The sequence below is a fragment of the Lissotriton vulgaris genome, chromosome 1_2 (assembly GCF_964263255.1).
Source record: "Lissotriton vulgaris chromosome 1_2, aLisVul1.2, whole genome shotgun sequence".
NCBI lineage: Eukaryota > Metazoa > Chordata > Amphibia > Caudata > Salamandridae > Lissotriton > Lissotriton vulgaris.
In genome coordinates this window covers 188,614,800-188,632,036 of record NC_141686.1, presented here as the reverse complement: position 1 = coordinate 188,632,036, position 17,237 = coordinate 188,614,800, and the positions used below count along the sequence as shown (strand labels likewise).

Sequence of the window (17,237 nt, the reverse complement as noted above, 5' to 3'; positions counted from 1 at the left end):
AAACATATTAAACTTATTTATGGCATAAACAGGCTTATATGTATATTTGAAACTTCACTGTCTAAGGTACTTACTCAACTTGTTGAGTTTACTTGAATACCTTACAAACAAGCTAGTGTTAACTTGTGCAGTTCACTATTATACGTCTTTAGCTACAATAATTTGATTTACCACTGTGAGTTTTTTTGCTCCATGAAGGAGGGACAGTATATGAATTCCGATGGATCTAAAATTACAATGCTGCCATTTGGCAAAGGCCAACCTGACAATCTTGGCAACGAAGACTTCATCGGCTCCTGGTACACAGAGGATGGTAAGAAGGTTCCTATTATATTTTCAAATTCAGAAGTAGACAAGGCCTGGATTTAAGATTTGAATGCTCTAAAAGATAATTAAATCAACTAACCATTTAGTGTTATAAGTTTAAATACAATTTGGGTTAGATAAAGGGACACCAGGCTGATTTTGATGAAGAAATTTAAAACTGTAAATTGAGTTCATCTATTGCCATAGCCTTCTCAAAAATCAAGTTTTATGATCCAAGACGTTTTTTTAAGTGAAATATTAATAGTGACAACAAATGATTCATGATAACATGCTGATCTGATTTAATTTGCAATATTGCTTGCATGACATCAAAATACCTAATCAGTATAGTGGTCAACTTCAAATCAGAACATTTACACCAGCCTACAAATAATCACATCAAGTATTTATTTAGCTATCTTGGACCTGGCCCTCTCTCAAGGCTCACTCCAAAGTTTTTGCCTTCACTGCCTTCCTTTGCTGAGCCCCTTTTTTAGGGCTTTCAGAACTCTGTACACTTTAACACTCCTAACCAGTGCCACTTAAAACCTAGTCCAATTGGCAGATACCTAATTGGTACATTTAATTTACTTGTATATGGTACTACATGTACCAGGGCCTGTAAACTAAATACTACTAGTGGACCGCAGTACGTATTGTGCCAGCCATTAACAAAGCACCTTAATACTGCAGCCTGTTGTGAAGTTATGAAACTGTCATATCGACCTAGCAAAATAAACATTTGCTAGGCCTAAACCTTCTCTTTTTAATACTTATAAGGCACCTCTAAGGTAGATGCTGAAGGCTCATAAGGCAAGGTGCATTGAATTTATAAAGGAGGACATGTTTTTCACTGCTGCAAGGCCTGTTCATCTGATGCAGCGCTACACCCGAAATGTTTTCTAAAACCATATCACCTTTTCCTGAAGTACCAAATCATACATTACTCATCAGTGGGGCCCATAACACTGCCAGTTGGTCACAAACACTTTTCATCCTACTTCGTGGATCAGTGTGATTCAAAGGAGAGCTGCGAGATCATACCGGAGTGTCTAAATGAAAACTAAAGATTTATACAATATACACCTGTAGTTTAAAGGAACTTTACCATGGTTTTTATTAATGAGACATTTTATTCAGACACACCACCAATATGGTCCATGCTTAATTCTCCATTTATCTAATTTTTATTGAAAGCAAAGTTTAGCATGTCTAACAGTTTATTCACTTTATGTATTTCTTTATTAAAAAAATAACCTTAAAAGGGTAAAGGTTTTATCTCAAACAGTTATGTTCATTTATTTCAAGGATTCAGAAATAGTCATTAGTATTTAGGTTTCAGGACATAAGTATTAGCAAAAGACAAATCGTTCCCAAAGTTCATTTTTTCCTAGCTCCCCAACTAACAACCTCATCTAAAACTCATTTCTCATTCAAAGAAAATAGAAAATGTATTCAAAGTCTTACATCTCAGGAAAATCAGCATTCCGACAGCATCTCAGGAGGAAATCGAAAAGAGAGTTTTTTCTTAAGAAAAATCACGGCTTTTTATACCCTATTTCACTAACTTGATCTATCAACAAAAGTAACTGTCAGTACAAACTCAAGTCCTGATTGGACAATTTGAGGGTGGATGAGCATCACCTTATCATTCTAATATTAATTTTCTGTAGCATCAGCTGAAATTAAAGAGTTAATTGTTTAAAGAATGTCCAGCCTAGTCACATCCTCAACTTGTTATATGAGATTCCTTTCCCACGTTTTGAAATTCACATGTTCCCATTTTGTTGGCAGTCATCTGGATTTTCAGGGCAAGCTGTCCTTGAGCCGCTCTCGCTCAGGCACAGGCAGCTCACATTCAGACTCGGCTCTAGCCACACATGCGCAGTATCTTTCACTGTCACAGTAATTGAAAACAAACACAATTAAATGTTAATTATTGAAATATAACACTTCTGTTTACCTCCCCCATACTAAGTTTTTCCCTGTTAGTTGTTACCTAGCAAATAAGCAACACATATGCAGGATATACTCACCTATCTCCGTATTTTTGCCACGACATACATAAACAGAAACACATTTATGTCGCTTTTGATTAAATTAAAGATTTGCAATAGTAAACACCATGACAGCATTACTAAATTAGTCAGTTATAGTTTTCCATGCAAGCAGATTAATATTCCCACGTGTATTTATGTGTGCATTCTACACTACGTTGATTAGTATACCAAACCACACAATTAATAAAGGTTACAGTTATGAGGAAATGACTTCCCAAGGGGTATACAAAATGTTGTTTCTTCACCTCGCTCCATCAACTAACACTAGGTTAAATTCATCGCCACACCTAGGGCGAGCTTTAGTGTTGGTGGCGCCTGGTGCAACAGTCTTGATGCCGCCCCCTGCATGACCTTCTCCTCGAATTCTCATAGTACAATTTGGCAAAAGTGCCCCTAATCTCTGCATAGCTCTTCACTCACGCACATTTTATTTGTCTTAAGGCACTAATAAAGGCTGGCTTTTCAGTCCACTCTACTAACCACATGAAATCATCAATCAATCAATTAGCATTTGTATAGCGCAGAACTGTTGGTGTATTTGGGCACTGCGTGTCTGATGTCTCAGTAAAAAAGCCAGGTCTTGAGTTTCTTTCTGCTGTTCAGAGGGCAGGTTGTTCCAGGTCTGGGCAGCAATGTAGGAGAAGGAGAGGTCTCTGCTTTAGCTCTGCCGATGTGGGATGTATATGCATGGGCAAGTGAGGGGGATTTCAGGTGCCTTCCAGGTATATAGAAGTTCAGTTGATAGTTGATATAAGACTGTCCTGGATCATTTAAAACCTTGTAGGCAAGTGCCTGTGAGGATCTTGAACTGGCATCTTCTGAAAGGGGAGCCAGTGGTGGCTTCTGAGGTGGGGGGTGATGTGCATCCATTTGGAGAGGTCCAGTTTAAGTCTGTCTGTAGCATTTTGTATTGTCTGGGGTCTCGTGAGGAGCTGGATGGAGATGTCGGCATAGAGAGCATTGCAGTACTCAAGGTGATAAGGGCTTGAGTGATGTTCTCTCGTGTGTTGACTGAGATCCATCTGAAGATTCTGTAGAGCATGGGAAACTTGTGGAAGCATGAGTAGGCAACTGCGTTGACTCGTCATTTCATGGTCAATTTGCCATCAAGGATGATGCCTAGATTGTGAGCCTGGTTGGTTGGTGTGTGTTGGTCCGAGTTCTGCTGGCCATCAGCTGTAATCCCAGATGGAGGTGTTGTTTCTGAATATCAGTACTTCTGTCTTGACGAAGTGGAGTTTAAGGCAGTGCCTCTTATCCAGCTGGCTACATTGGTCACGGCGTTGCAGAAGTTGGAGGGGTCTTTGGTGAGTGAGAGGATAAGTTTAGTGCTGTCTGTGAAGGAAATTATGTTGAGTTTATCGGATCTGACGGTATCTGCAAGGGGGGTCATATAGGTGTTGAACAAGGAGGGGCTGAGGGATGATCCTTGGGGTATGCCGCATATCATTTACTTATGTTTGGAGGTGAGGAGAGGCAGCCGGATGCTCTGAGTGTGTCCTGTAACGAAATAGGCGTTCCACTTTTAGGCATTTTGCTGTATGCCGATGTTCTAGAGCCTGTTGATGAGGGTGTGATGGGAGATGGTGCCAATTGCAGCAGAGAGGTCAACGAGGATCAGGACCACAGTCTTGCGGGTTCTGATGTCATCTGTGGTAGCGATCTGCGCTGTCTCGGTGCTGTGGTTGATCAGGAACCTGGACTGGGAGATGACCAGTAGGTAGTTTTGTTTCAGGTATTCAGTGAGTGATTCTGTAAAATGTTGGCCCCCTACATCTCAATCACCAAATACCGGTCAGTAACGACCGAAATCGGCCGTTACCGACCTGTATTTGGTGACCTACATCTGGCCCCAGGTCACCAAAACATAAAATGGTGACTGGGAGATGGAGGGATAACCCCTTATAGCCTTTGGGCTATCAAAATGAGTTGGGCTACGTTTGGGCTATTCCCAACGTAGCCCAAAAAACTTACAAAAATGGCTGCTGCCGGCCACTCCTCCCCCTTCCAAACTGCCAGGGAGCAGACCTCACGGGGCTCGGCTGCCACCAAACTCCCCTTACCCATCTCAGTCATATATACACAACCCATGTTTTAAAAGATGCCTACCCAAACCCGATGATGATAAGCCATCCGCACAAGCATTATACAAAAGCAGACATGAAAGTCACAACCTTTTGTTCGTGTCTACATTGAACAACAACAATTTCTATACCAGCACAAAACAAAGGTGAAGCCATTAAAAAAAATAGTACATTTGTTTACACAAAAATATATAGCATGTTCAGAATAATTCTGCAAACGAATGCAAGTATCCATGCAGACCTTTTAATGATTTTGGTTGCAATTTCAATAACATATATTTTTCCTTTCCAATAGGACATGTGACCTGGAATGATTACCCTCTGACTCCTTATGTATATCCTTTTGTCTGCAAATATTATCTGGGCAATCGGTAAGGCTTTCCTAATTTCTAAAATTTTCTGGAAAAAAATGCACAATCTTATAATGATTAGGATTTTCATTACATTGAAACATTTTACATTTCAATAGTAATCTCTTTATTTATCGTGTTTTTATGGCACAGTTCAAATTACACAAATCATCTATTGTGATTAATGTTTCCTTTAGGGATTATTATTTGATATCATGTGAGGTTTAAATAGGTTAGAGTATACCCTTTGCCAGAGAGGTTTAGATTCTGTAATCATTAGGAGCACCGCTGATAAGCTTGTTACATCAGTTTGTGGTGATGTAAATAGTGCAGATCCATCAACTGATGGTGTAGGAGGAAGCCATTTCTAAACCACCAACAGTTTGAGTGAGCCTGCCGCAGATGTTCTTATACTTCATCTTCAAATGATAATGCCTGATTTAGAGTTGTGTGGCTTAGATACTCCATTACAATCACAGTGGATGTCCTATCAGCCGTATTACAGTGCCTTAGGATATAATGCACTTCTATTACTGAAGACAGGATATCTGTCATATTTGTGACAGAGTATTCCATCCACCAAACTCCAAGTTTTCGTCTTGCCATAGGTCTCAGTTTTACCCTTTTTGTTTGTCCTATTTTATTTTTTTGATTAGATATCAACAACAATGAACTTTTTGGAAAAATACACTTTGTAGTACATCCAAGACATAAAGTGATGCAATAAGGATTAGTGCTTAAAAATAACTTTTTAAAAAACACCCATTGGCAATGGCAATATGTCTTACTTAAAAACAAGCACTGACAAGACTTGACAAGGTCAGTAGGTTTGGCTTGTAACTGAAAATACAAGCTAGACATATGGGCTTTGGAATATTTTTTTCATGTTGCAAACTTAGTCCTACTAATTACTGTTTTCATATTCTGCACCCACCAAAGACATGCGATGTAAATAAACAGAAAGTGCACAAAGATCCTCCTCCAAATGTGGCATTCACATGTCCTCTCTTTTTTGAAAGGCTGCAGTTAGAGTTTTAATAATGCCGATTGTAGTACCTTAGGCTGGTGAAGAGGTCCCAAGAGTCAGATATAGGTCTTTGAATTAGAGGACACCTATGCAGCACTAAAGGGACTCTATGATCCAGATACCAGCCCACCAGAAGGTGCTTGTGTTTGAGAGGGGGAGTAACCTGCAGCACTTGATGAGCATTGACGATTAACTGCAAGGCCCGCAATGCCTATGCAGCACTAAGGAGGCTATCTGCCAGAGATTCCGGCGCACCAGAAGGCACTAGTGTGTGGCAGGAAAAGGAGTCAGTACTGCTTCAAAAGCCCAGATTACTTCCTGCAGCGTGGGCCTCGCCCAGACCAATGGCAGGCTCATCTTCTGCCAGTTATCGAACCCCTTGGTTTGTTTCCGGGCTCCGGGCAAGGGCAGGTAATTTGCTGTTCTAGATTAACTAAACTAACATTTGGGAACATTTTGCTACTCCACAAGTTATTGCTTGATTCAAGGGGATAAGAAAGGCTGCCCCAGCCAAACTGTTACCTTCCCCGGTGCTTACCCAAGTCTCTACTATCAATGATTTTCTGGCCTGGGCGGTAGTGGTAGCCTCTAAAAAAGATAGAGATGTATGAGCTCACATTTTCTCTGTCAGGGGATGGTCCCCTACTGTGCAGAAAGAATCTTAAGCTACTGACTAGGAGCGAGTTGTCAGAGTCAGCTGACCAGTCTAGCCCTGTGAGGCCCTACTTGTCCTCCGAACTCCCCTCAAACACAATCCTGCTAATACAGGTGCCTGGTGGATTTCCAAGCTCCAGCCAGCCATAAAAGATAGGAGGAGGTCCGCTGTGCCTTTCTCAAGGCCGGGTCACCCCCTTGCTCCCCACGCCTGCTGATCGCCAGCCTCCTTGCCTCCTTGCCAGCCTCCTTGACGCCGTCGCCCCCCCAGACCCCCGAGCGGCCCAGCCACTGCTGAGCCGGCCGCTCGCCACTTTTCCCGCCACTAGCCCCCTGTGGCCCCGCCCACCACCGGCCCATTGGCCCAGACGCTAGCCCAGCCCAGCTGACCCGCCCTCCCGTCCACCTCCTAAGGGGAGAGCCTGGTTGACCGCGGGAGTGACCGCTGTGCCTTTCTCAAGGCCGGGTCACCCCCTTGCTCCCCACGCCTGCTGATCGCCAGCCTCCTTGCCTCCTTGCCAGCCTCCTTGACGCCGTCGCCCCCCCAGCCCCCCGAGCGGCCCAGCCACTGCTGAGCCGGCCGCTCGCCAGTTTTCCCGCCGCTAGCCCCCTGTGGCCCCGCCCACCACTGGCCCATTGGCCCAGACGCTAGCCCAGCCCAGCTGGCCCGCCATCCCGTCCCCCTCTTAAGGGGAGAGCCTGGTTGACCGCGGGTGTGACCGCTGTGCCTTTGTCAAGGCCGGGTCACCCCCATGCTCCCCACGTCTGCTGATCGCCAGCCTCCTTGCCTCCTTGCCAGCCTCCTTGACGTCGTCGCCCCCCCAGCCCCCCGAGCGGCCCAGCCACTGCTGAGCCGGCCGCTCGCCACTTTTCACGCCGCTAGCCCCCTGTGGCCCCGCCCACCACCGGCCCATTGGCCCAGACGCTAGCCCAGCCCATCTGACCCGCCCTCCCGTCCCCCTCTTAAGGGAGAGCCTGGTTGACCGTGGGAGTGACCGCTGTGCCTGTCTCAAGGCCGGGTCACCCCCTTGCTTCCCACGCCTGCTGATCGCCAGCCTCCTTGCATCCTTGCCAGCCTCCTTGACGCCGTCGCTCCCCCAGCCCCCCGAGCGGCCCATCCACTGCTGAGCCGGCCGCTCGCCACTTTTCCCGCCGCTAGCCCCCTGTGGCCCCGCCCACCACCGGCCCATTGGCCCAGACACTAGCCCAGCCCAGTTGACCCGCCCTCCCGTCCCCCTCTTATGCCGCCCCCACAGCGATTGCGCAGCGGACGCGCGCAGCGGGAGCTCCGATTGAGCGCCGAAGGTGCGCCAAAGGTAAGCCTGTCTGCGCCCGTCCGCGCCTGGACCGCGCCCAGTGCCAGGACCCCTGGCCCCCGCAGAAACCAGCCCATCCGCCGGACCTACAACGCCACCGAACTCCACGCACTCAACGCCGGAAGAATCCCGGTATGCTACCGAGCCACCCCGAGACGCACCCACGGACCCTTCAGCTGCAACTCCTGCAAGTTCACCTGCATCCAGACCTCCACTACACCAGAACCGACCAAGTCCAAGACGAGCAACAGCCACAGCCACCTGAAATGCATCCTGATCAACACCCGCTCCGTCCACAGACACGCCGTCGAGTTCTGGAACCTGCTTGACACCACTGCACCGGACGTCGCCTTCCTCACGGAAACCTGGATGAACGCCTCTTCAGCGCCCGACATCGCCATCGCCATCCCAGACGGCTACAAGATCATCCAAAGGGACCGCATCAACAACACAGGAGGAGGCATCGCCATCATCCACAGGAACACCATCCGCATCTCGACCAACACCGACGACACCCTCGCACCCGCCGAGCACCTTCACTTCCAGGTCCACATCAACCCCAAGACCACCCTCAGAGGCACCCTCATCTACAGACCCCCGGGACCACGCACACAATTCAGCGAAGACATCGCCGACTTCATCAGCCCGCACGCCCTCTGCTCTGCTGACTACATCCTCCTCGGGGACCTCAACTTCCACCTGGAGAACAACAACGACCGCAACACCACCACCCTGCTGGACAACCTCGCAAACCTAGGACTCAAGCAGCTGGTCACCACCCCCACCCACTACGCCGGACACACACAAGACCCCGTCTTCTCATCCAGCAAGGACATCACCTTCAGCCACTCCACCGGACTCCACTGGACGGATCACAGCTGCGTCCACTTCAGCTTCAGAAGGACCACGATCCACCACCACCAGCAACAGGTTGCACGCAGAAGCTGAAACAAGATCACAGCTGACCAACTCATGACCTCACTGAGCATGAACCCTCCCACCAGCACACCGAACCCAAGCCAGGCGGCCACTAACCTCACCAAGTGGATCAGCGACTGCGCTGACGACTTCGCCCCCCTGAGGACCCCGCCTAGCAGACCCGGCAGCAAGAAAGCCCCATGGTTCACCGACGAACTCAAGAACTCCAAGAAGAACTGCCGAGCCCTCGAGAGAACCTGGCGCAGAGACCCAACTCCGGACAACATGGCTGCCCTCAAGCTCGCCACCCGAAAGCACCACCAACTCATCCGCGCCACCAAGAAAACCGCATTCAAGGAACGACTGGACAACAACGCACACAGCAAGGAACTCTTCAACATCGTCAAAGAGCTCTCCAACCCCAACGCCGGAAACAACGACATCACCCCTTCGCAAGACCTCTGCAACTCCCTCGCCTCCTACTTCCACAACAAGATCGCGGACATACACAACAGCTTCAGCACTCAACCGACGCACGCCACGACCGAACCCCCGCCCCCCACCACCACCCTCCACGCCTGGACCCCGATCAGCACCGAAGACACCGTCCGCACGATGAACTCCATCCACTCCGGATCTCCGACCGACCCCTGCCCCCACCACGTCTTCAACAAGGCCGACGCTGTCATCGCACCCCACCTGTGGGACATCATCAACACCTCCTTCGACACCGCTGTCTTCCCGGAGAGCTGGAAGCACGCCGAACTCAGCGCCCTACTCAAGAAGCCATCAGCCGACCCCACCGACCTCAAGAACTACCGCCCCATCTCGCTGCTCCCGTTTCCTTACAAAAGTCATCAAGAAGACCGTCAACAAGCAGCTGGCTGCCTTCCTCGAGACGAACGGATCCCTCGACCCCTCTCAGTCTGGCTTCCGGGCAAACCACAGTACCGAGACCTCCCTGATCGCAGCCACCGATGACATCCGTGCCCTGCTCGACAACGGAGAAACAGCGGCCCTCATCCTCCTAGACCTCTCAGCGGCTTTCGACACTGTCTGCCACCGGACCCTAGTACAGCGCCTCAGCAACGTCGGAGTCCAGGAGAAGGCACTGGAGTAGATCATCTCCTTCCTCGCGTGGAGAACACAGAGAGTCCGCCTCCCACCGTTCAGATCGGAAGCCACCGAAGTCATCTGCGGCGTCCCTCAAGGCTCCTCGCTCAGTCCAACCCTCTTCAACGTCTACATGGGCCCCCTCGCAGACATCGCACGCCAGCACAACCTCAACATCATCTCCTATGCCGACGACACCCAGCTGATCCTCTCCCTCACCAACGACCCCGCCACCGCCAGAGACAACCTACACGAAGGAATGAAAGAGGTAGCCGAATGGATGAAGAACAGCCGCCTGAAACTGAACTCAGACAAGACGGAAGTCCTCATCCTAGGATCCACACCCTCCGCCTGGGACGAATCCTGGTGGCCCCCCGCCCTGGGCAGCCCACCCCAACCTACAGACCACGCACGCAACCTGGGCTTCATCCTGGACTCCTCCCTCTCCATGACCAGACAAGTCTACGCCGTCTCCTCGTCGTGCTTCAACATCCTGCGCATGCTACGTAAGATCTTCCGGTGGATCCCCATCGAGACCAGGAAGACAGTCACCCAGGCCCTCGTCACCAGCCATCTGGACTACGGCAACTCCCTCTACGCCGGAACCACCGCCAAGCTCCAGAAGAGACTTCAGCGGATCCAGAACGCCTCAGCACGTCTCATCCTGGACATCCCCCGGCGCAGCCACATCTCCGGACACCTGAGAGACCTGCACTGGCTCCCGGTCAATAAGAGAATCACCTTCCCACTCCTCACCCACGCACACAAAGCCCTACACAACCAAGGCCCGGGATACCTCAACAGCCGCCTCAACTTCTACGCTCCCAAACGCCACCTTCGATCGACCGGCCACGCCCTCGCCGCCGTCCCCCGCATCCGAAGAGCCACCACAGGAGGACGGTCCTTCTCCTACCTCGCCGCCAAGACATGGAACTCCCTCCCGACCCACCTCCGCTGGACCCAGTTTCATACCAGTTACCCCGTTGGTGGTGTTTCCGTGAGGGGTCACTTGCTTCTCGCACAATTTTTCCTCTATTTAGAGTAAGGTCCAATGTGGAGTGTGGACAATTGTGAACCACTACAATTTGGGTTACTCTGAGTGCTTTGTTCTGGCGTGTTGTCTAGGAGAACAGGTCTTTTAAATACGGTGGAACACAGTGCATTACCTCACTATAATGTGGATAGGAGAGTAGTGGGGAGTAGGACTTGTTGGACCCCCCTTGAGTCACTGATTTATGAGTTCGCCATTGGGCTGGGTCTAATTTTGTATTGTTGACTGTGAGTGGAGGGCGACCCTGTCCAGATTCCCTCTTAGCTCCTTTTTGTGTTTGAGTGCAATTAAACAAGCTCAAGCCACTCATTATGAAGAAAAGATTCCACCCTTTCCACAACAACCATGTAAAAAAAAAAAGTAAATGTAGTGCTTACATAGCGCACAAATCACCCTTAAAGGGGTCTCAAGGCGCTGTATACATACCGCTGTGGAACCCTTCCTGGCCGTTCCCTGTGAAGTGCCCACTCCTGGGCACACCCAAGGTGAAGCCAGGCATCCTAGCGCTGTTGGTGCCGTTGTGGAGATTAAGCAAGCTATTGCCCAGAGTTGCAGAGTGGGAAGGAGAGGAAGGACCAATGTTCCTTATTGAGTATGTCGTCTATATGACTACTTCGCAACCTGTTGCTATAAGTAGGAGAGCCCTGCTTATCAGATTTTTCCCATCCATTTACAGCCCGTAACCCATGCTCCAGACATAATACTTTTAGCTGAAAAGCAGCTTCTGTCCATTTTTTAATGGAGGTTAATGTTAGTTGTGGAATATCCCATTGAAGGTCCTGCTCAAGGTCAAGGTCTACATTGTTGGTGTTAGTGGTTCAAAAGAACACTTGAAATCCCCAGCAACTAGGATGGTTCCCCCTCCTTTATACTGATTGAGATAGGAATCAAGAAGGGAAACAATGCCAGAGGCTTTCCCTTCAGGAATCCCTCTGGCAAAGACATTAAAAGTAAGAGGTCCTCAACATCAGGAATTTTAATTTTGATTAATAAAATATTGTTACTAATGGTATCCAGCTGCTGGACTTTGTACCTATCATTCTTTCTCACCCAAATAGTTAGTCCCCCCATCGGTCTCCCCCTTTGACCAGCACTAGCATCTTTAAAAAAAATGTAAGTAGTATTGTCTAAACTTGGGTTCCACTGACCATGTTTCTTGAAATACCAGAACTTCATTGGTTTCGATAAAGGATAGCCAGTCTAGTGATAGTAATTTATTCTTTAGCCCGACAATATTCGAGGAAACCACAGCAAATTTTTAAAAACTAGTGCTGGATTTAATGCATGGGTGTAACCAATTGTCACAGAACACTACATAGAGATCAGTTACACCCGTCAGTAGGCTCACTTCATTTGGGTGTGTCTCAGTAGAGCTATCATCTTCCCCAAATCTGTCTTCCCGAGTATTTAGACCCTCTGAGACATTGTTTATTGCTGAAGGAGGACCCCCTTGGCTCTAAATATTCAATTTAAACATATGGTCTTCCGTGTCCCTGGTGGCGGGATCCACAGGAGTAGGGGAGTCAAATTTGGGACCCAATCAATCGTTTTCCTCCAGCTAACTAAGTGCCTCATATCTGTTGGAGGTCGGGACTGCACAATTATAGGGGCCTAGCGAATGCGCAGGTATCCTCTGCGTTACCCCTCTGAAGTTTGTGCTCAATTGGTAGAAGTGACCCAGCGGAAGGACATTAATAGCCTCTTTACATACCTTAAAAGAGGCTGCCTGTTCTAAGATACACCGGACCATGCTCAGAGACCCGAAGCTCAAGACTACACAGTCCCGGACCAGGCCTTTTTCAGATTGACCAACCCAAGCGACCCTTCTAACCATCTTGAACTCTAAGAAAAGATGGTTCCCAAGCCCAGTCCTGGAATTCAAGAAGTGAGGGGCCTTATTCTTAAGTGAGGACCAATGTTCCTCTTCTCGGGCTTGAAGTCTTGGGATGTTGGCCAGTACTATAGTATAGGGTGGAAGATGGAGAAAAACATTCGTCAACATATATCCACCCTGACCCTGTAGTCTCCCCAACGGGCCCTTTGGCCTTTCCTTTCATGTCAATGGACCGTTATGCGGTCGTATAAGTAATGCAGGGGGTTTTGGGGGGATCGCTATGGAAGGGAGGGGTCTGGCACCTATAACTTCGGGCTGACTGCTTCCAGAGTGAGGGGGTGGAACTTTAGTTATATGCTGCTCTACTTTGGTTAATCTCTGGTCTATTGCAGCTAATCTGGACAGAAGAGGATAAATCAGGGCTAGCAACTTAGCTTCCATCCTTTTAAGAAAGATTGAGCCTCAACGGAGTTTAATTGTTGGAGCCCCGGTGGGGTAGGATCTACACTAGCTGCATCCGCCTTGATGTTGTCAGCCTCGGCGGCTGGAGCTGGGATCCCTTCCCTCCTTAATTCCATGCTCTTGTTCTTAGCCTGCTTTGAGACCTGAAGGCTGGTTTTGGAGGCACTGCACACTATTCCTTTTCTTTACTTGAGCATTTCCTCCTGGGGCAAGTGTTGAGTTTTCCTGCCTAGTAAGCATATTGGTAGGTGTAGCTGAAGGTGAAGAGGATAAGATATCCACAAGGGGTAAATTAGAAGAGCCTAGCTGTGGGCTACCTACTGTCACTGATGATGGTTGAGGACATGGGATTGGGGTAGCAGTTGGCTCTAGTACAGGGAATTGCCCTGTTGATAAACATAAAGGGTCCAATGAAAGCCTCCGTTCGGTTAGCTGTATCTCGTGTATTAACACGGATTCAGCCCGAGTAAGAAAGGCATCGAAGGTTCCTACCACTCCCGCCCCCTCTCCCTTTACGCGTGACCTTACTAATGCCCAGGAGGAATAGATTCTAAACAATTAGGAATGGAAGTGATCAATTTAGTAATCAAACACAATCCCTGGAACAGACATAAGCACCCCCTTCTACCCAAGTCAAGTAACACAAGCTTATGTAGAGTTCAGATGTCGATGTTGGAGGGGTGGCCCAGCTCAGCCTCTTCCGGCCTCTGACAGGCACGGACAGTGGGACGCTGGGAATTGTATTCCCCGGCACCCGCGTCTGCACTAGCTTGGTTGCGGTAGGTGCGTGGCAGCAAGGGCAAAGTTGCAGTCCCCCAGGACTGGTCCGGCGAGGCAAGGTAAGCTCAGGTAGCAGCTACAAAAGGATTTAGCAAGAGACCTCCATTTTTCTCCTCATTACGCCTGACCTGTTGAGGCGTAGCAGTTTTGGCAAAATCCCAGGTCTACCACTTATGGTAAATCTGGAATTGTGTCAAAATCCATGGATTGTGTGTGGGAACTCCCACACACCACCCATGGAACACCTCCCTGGGCAGAGTAATGCAACGCAGTGTTTTGTACTGCATTGCCTTACTCTGGATTTATCGAATCACTCAGGGACATGCAAGGTGGTCTCGCTTGGCTTGATAAATTGCTTCTTACAGGTTGCATTGCTTTTGCACCCAGTTGCATAGTGCAAAAGTGATGCAATACTATGATAAATAAGGCCCTTGGTGTGTGTTAACAGCAGTAAAAAATTATATATATTTACAATCCTAACAACTAAAGTTCCTCTATAATTTCATTTCTTAAGGTTCCACCTCCAGACCCACCTATGAAATGTCTTGCAGAATTGAAGAAATATTAAAATAAAAAGCTAAACTAATTTTGAGAGTATCCTCACTATATTTAACAGTCCATATGGACTTATTATTAGTTTGGCCCCTAATCATCTGCCTATGGTGAGTATTTCAACATTGCAAGTAAATGGACCACCCTGCGCTAAGGTTAATTACAATGCATGCAACACATGTCTGCATATTTCATCTTTTCTCTCTAATTCTGTGCTCGTTTGGATGAGAGGTTTGTTCCACTTTATAATATGCTTTGGGGATGGTTCAAATAGCAAGATTTAAACGTAGAAGAAAATTAATTCAGAAGATGCCTCTATCACTTGAGTGGAGCATCACACCTTCTTTGTAATTTTTTTTATATCTGACAAAGCAGGTAGGAAGGGGCGAGACCCCATTCTGTCTATAGATAACAGTTGAAGAGATGACTAATTTGCTCACTTTTCATATATAAGCATGGTAGAGTTTTACACAATCATGAAGCCAATTTCCCAAAGTATAATAACTCTCACTAGTTCATAATCACAGTTTAAATATGCAAATAGATGAGGATTCTCTATTCACTAAAGCCAGTTTGCCAGAAATGTTATTCACTTCAAAAACATACAGGCAGCATCTCATAAACGTTATCTGCTTATTTCATCCCTATCAGCCATATTGTACAATACAGGGTTTTGGCTTTTTATTGGAAGCAACAGATTGAAGGTTGAACAATACATTTCCTTTTGGCTGCTGTTCCCTAGCTTCTAACTTGTTGCTTCTGAACATTTTTACATAAGGATCTCACAGTGTTCAGATAACTTACTTAACGTAGTCCATTGTTCCTATTGACCTTTGGGACACGATGCATTTACAAGATTTTGCAAAAAGGTAAGAAGATATAATAATCTTAATAATAATAGTTATTTAAATGGGTCGTGTTAGTTGAGGGTAACAGGTCTTATTTTTACCACACCTTGAAAAATATGGTCCCATGTTTGTCTTTCTACATTATTCAACCATCTTTCTATGTTCTTTTCTGTTATAGCCTATGCGGAAATGGAGGGTACTACTGATATGTCCATGGGCCACATCAAAAAAAGAAGTAACAGTCACTCAAGATTCTCTTCGAAATACATCTGTTATTGTAATATGCAAGCAACTGTAAATGAAATGTCTGCTGTGTTCAGAAATTTCATGTTACCTTTTCGATTCACCTTTAGCACAAAGAAAACCTTGTTAAGCAAATGTTGTTTCTCTAGTCTATTAATCTGTCTTTAACCATGAATAAATCAAAGGCTTCTAAATGATGTGTGCTTCTTTAGTCAGAGTAATCATAGTCGATATATATATATTCACTCTAGAATTTTAATAGATTAAAAAAATATTTAAAATCATGCTTGCTGCCTTCTTTATCTACCATTAGACACCTCACTTCCACTAGTTATAATTTCTCTACCACATTCCCTGCTTGTTCCACCTACCCTAATACTCAACTCTACTTACTCATTCCCTTGTACCCTTCACTACATTACTCACGCAGTCTGTGTCATTGACTCTTTACTGGTCTGGCTATAGCCTTATTGCTCACTGTAGCAGGCTACACCCGTGCATTAAAGGCCTACTCCAGCATTAAAGACCCTAATCGAGGACTTTAACAAGGGAACAGGACTTTAATGGCTAGTATAGTCCGCTACAGATAGCTATAAGGCTATTAGAACATTCCGCCTTCCCAGTCACTTCACTCACCGCATGGCCCCCGTGTGCCCAGATCCGCCGCTGCTGCCGCATCTGCCTCTCTTCCTGCTGCCTCCTCCTGGGCCTGCTTGGCCCCTCGTCCTGCTGCCTCCTCCTTGGCCTGCTTGGCCTCTCCCCATGCCGCCTTCCCCATGGGTCATTCCCCCCAGGCTCGCCCTCGCTCTACTCACTCTTTCCCGCTCTTTTTATACCCCCTTTCTGCTGCCCGCCGTTGCTCCCCTGCGGCCCACCCCCTCCTCCTTATCTCCCGCTCCCCATTCGCCCCCCGCTCCCTCCTCCCAGTTGCTCCTCCCTCCCACTTGGCCATAAATGGCGGGGACCGCGTGTACGCGCAGCGGCCACGCACAGCGGGCGCGCCATTGCGTGCCGAAAGTGCGCCAAAGGCAAGCCCGTCTGCGCCCAGCCACACCTGGACCACGCCCAGCGCCGGAACCCCTGGTCCTCGCCGGAGCCAGCCATCCCATCTGAGCTACGATGACGCCGCCTTCCACGGACTCAACACCGGCCGACAGCCAGCCTGCTACCAAGCCACCCCGAAACGCACCCACGGAGCCTTCGCCTGCAACTTCACCTCCACCCGCTCCTGCACTGCGCCAGCCAAAACAGCCATCAACAACAACCACCTCAAATGCATCCTTCTCAACACCCGCTCCGTCCACAGGCATGCCATCGAACTCTGGGACCTCCTGGACAAAACCGCACTAGACGTTGCCTTCCTCAAAGAAACCTGGATGAACGCCACCTCAGCCGCTGACATCGCCATAGCCATCCCGGACGGCTACAAGATCATCCGGAGGGACCGCGTCAACCAGACCGGAGGAGGCATCGCCATTGCCCATTCAAACACCATCCGCGTCACAACCAACACCGACGACACCCTCGCCGCCACAGAGCACCTTCACTTCCAGATCCACACCGACCCCATGACCACCCTCAGAGGGACCCTCATCTACAGACCCCCGGGACCGCGCACACAATTCAGCGAAGCCATCGC

General features: G+C 48.2%; 1 protein-coding gene across 1 annotated transcript in view; it reads left to right on the top strand.

Annotated features, from left to right (window-relative positions):
- Positions 1–15,792, top strand: part of LOC147734875 (C-type lectin galactose-binding isoform-like) — an 80,593-nt gene extending 64,801 nt beyond the window's left edge. The window contains exons 5-7 of the mRNA XM_086953086.1: positions 199–313; positions 4,746–4,821; positions 15,534–15,792. Coding sequence (XP_086809212.1) covers positions 199–313; positions 4,746–4,821; positions 15,534–15,561 — 219 coding nt within the window. The 3' untranslated portion in view covers positions 15,562–15,792. The remainder of the gene's footprint in view (positions 1–198; positions 314–4,745; positions 4,822–15,533) is intronic.
- Positions 15,793–17,237: the final 1,445 nt, after the last annotated feature.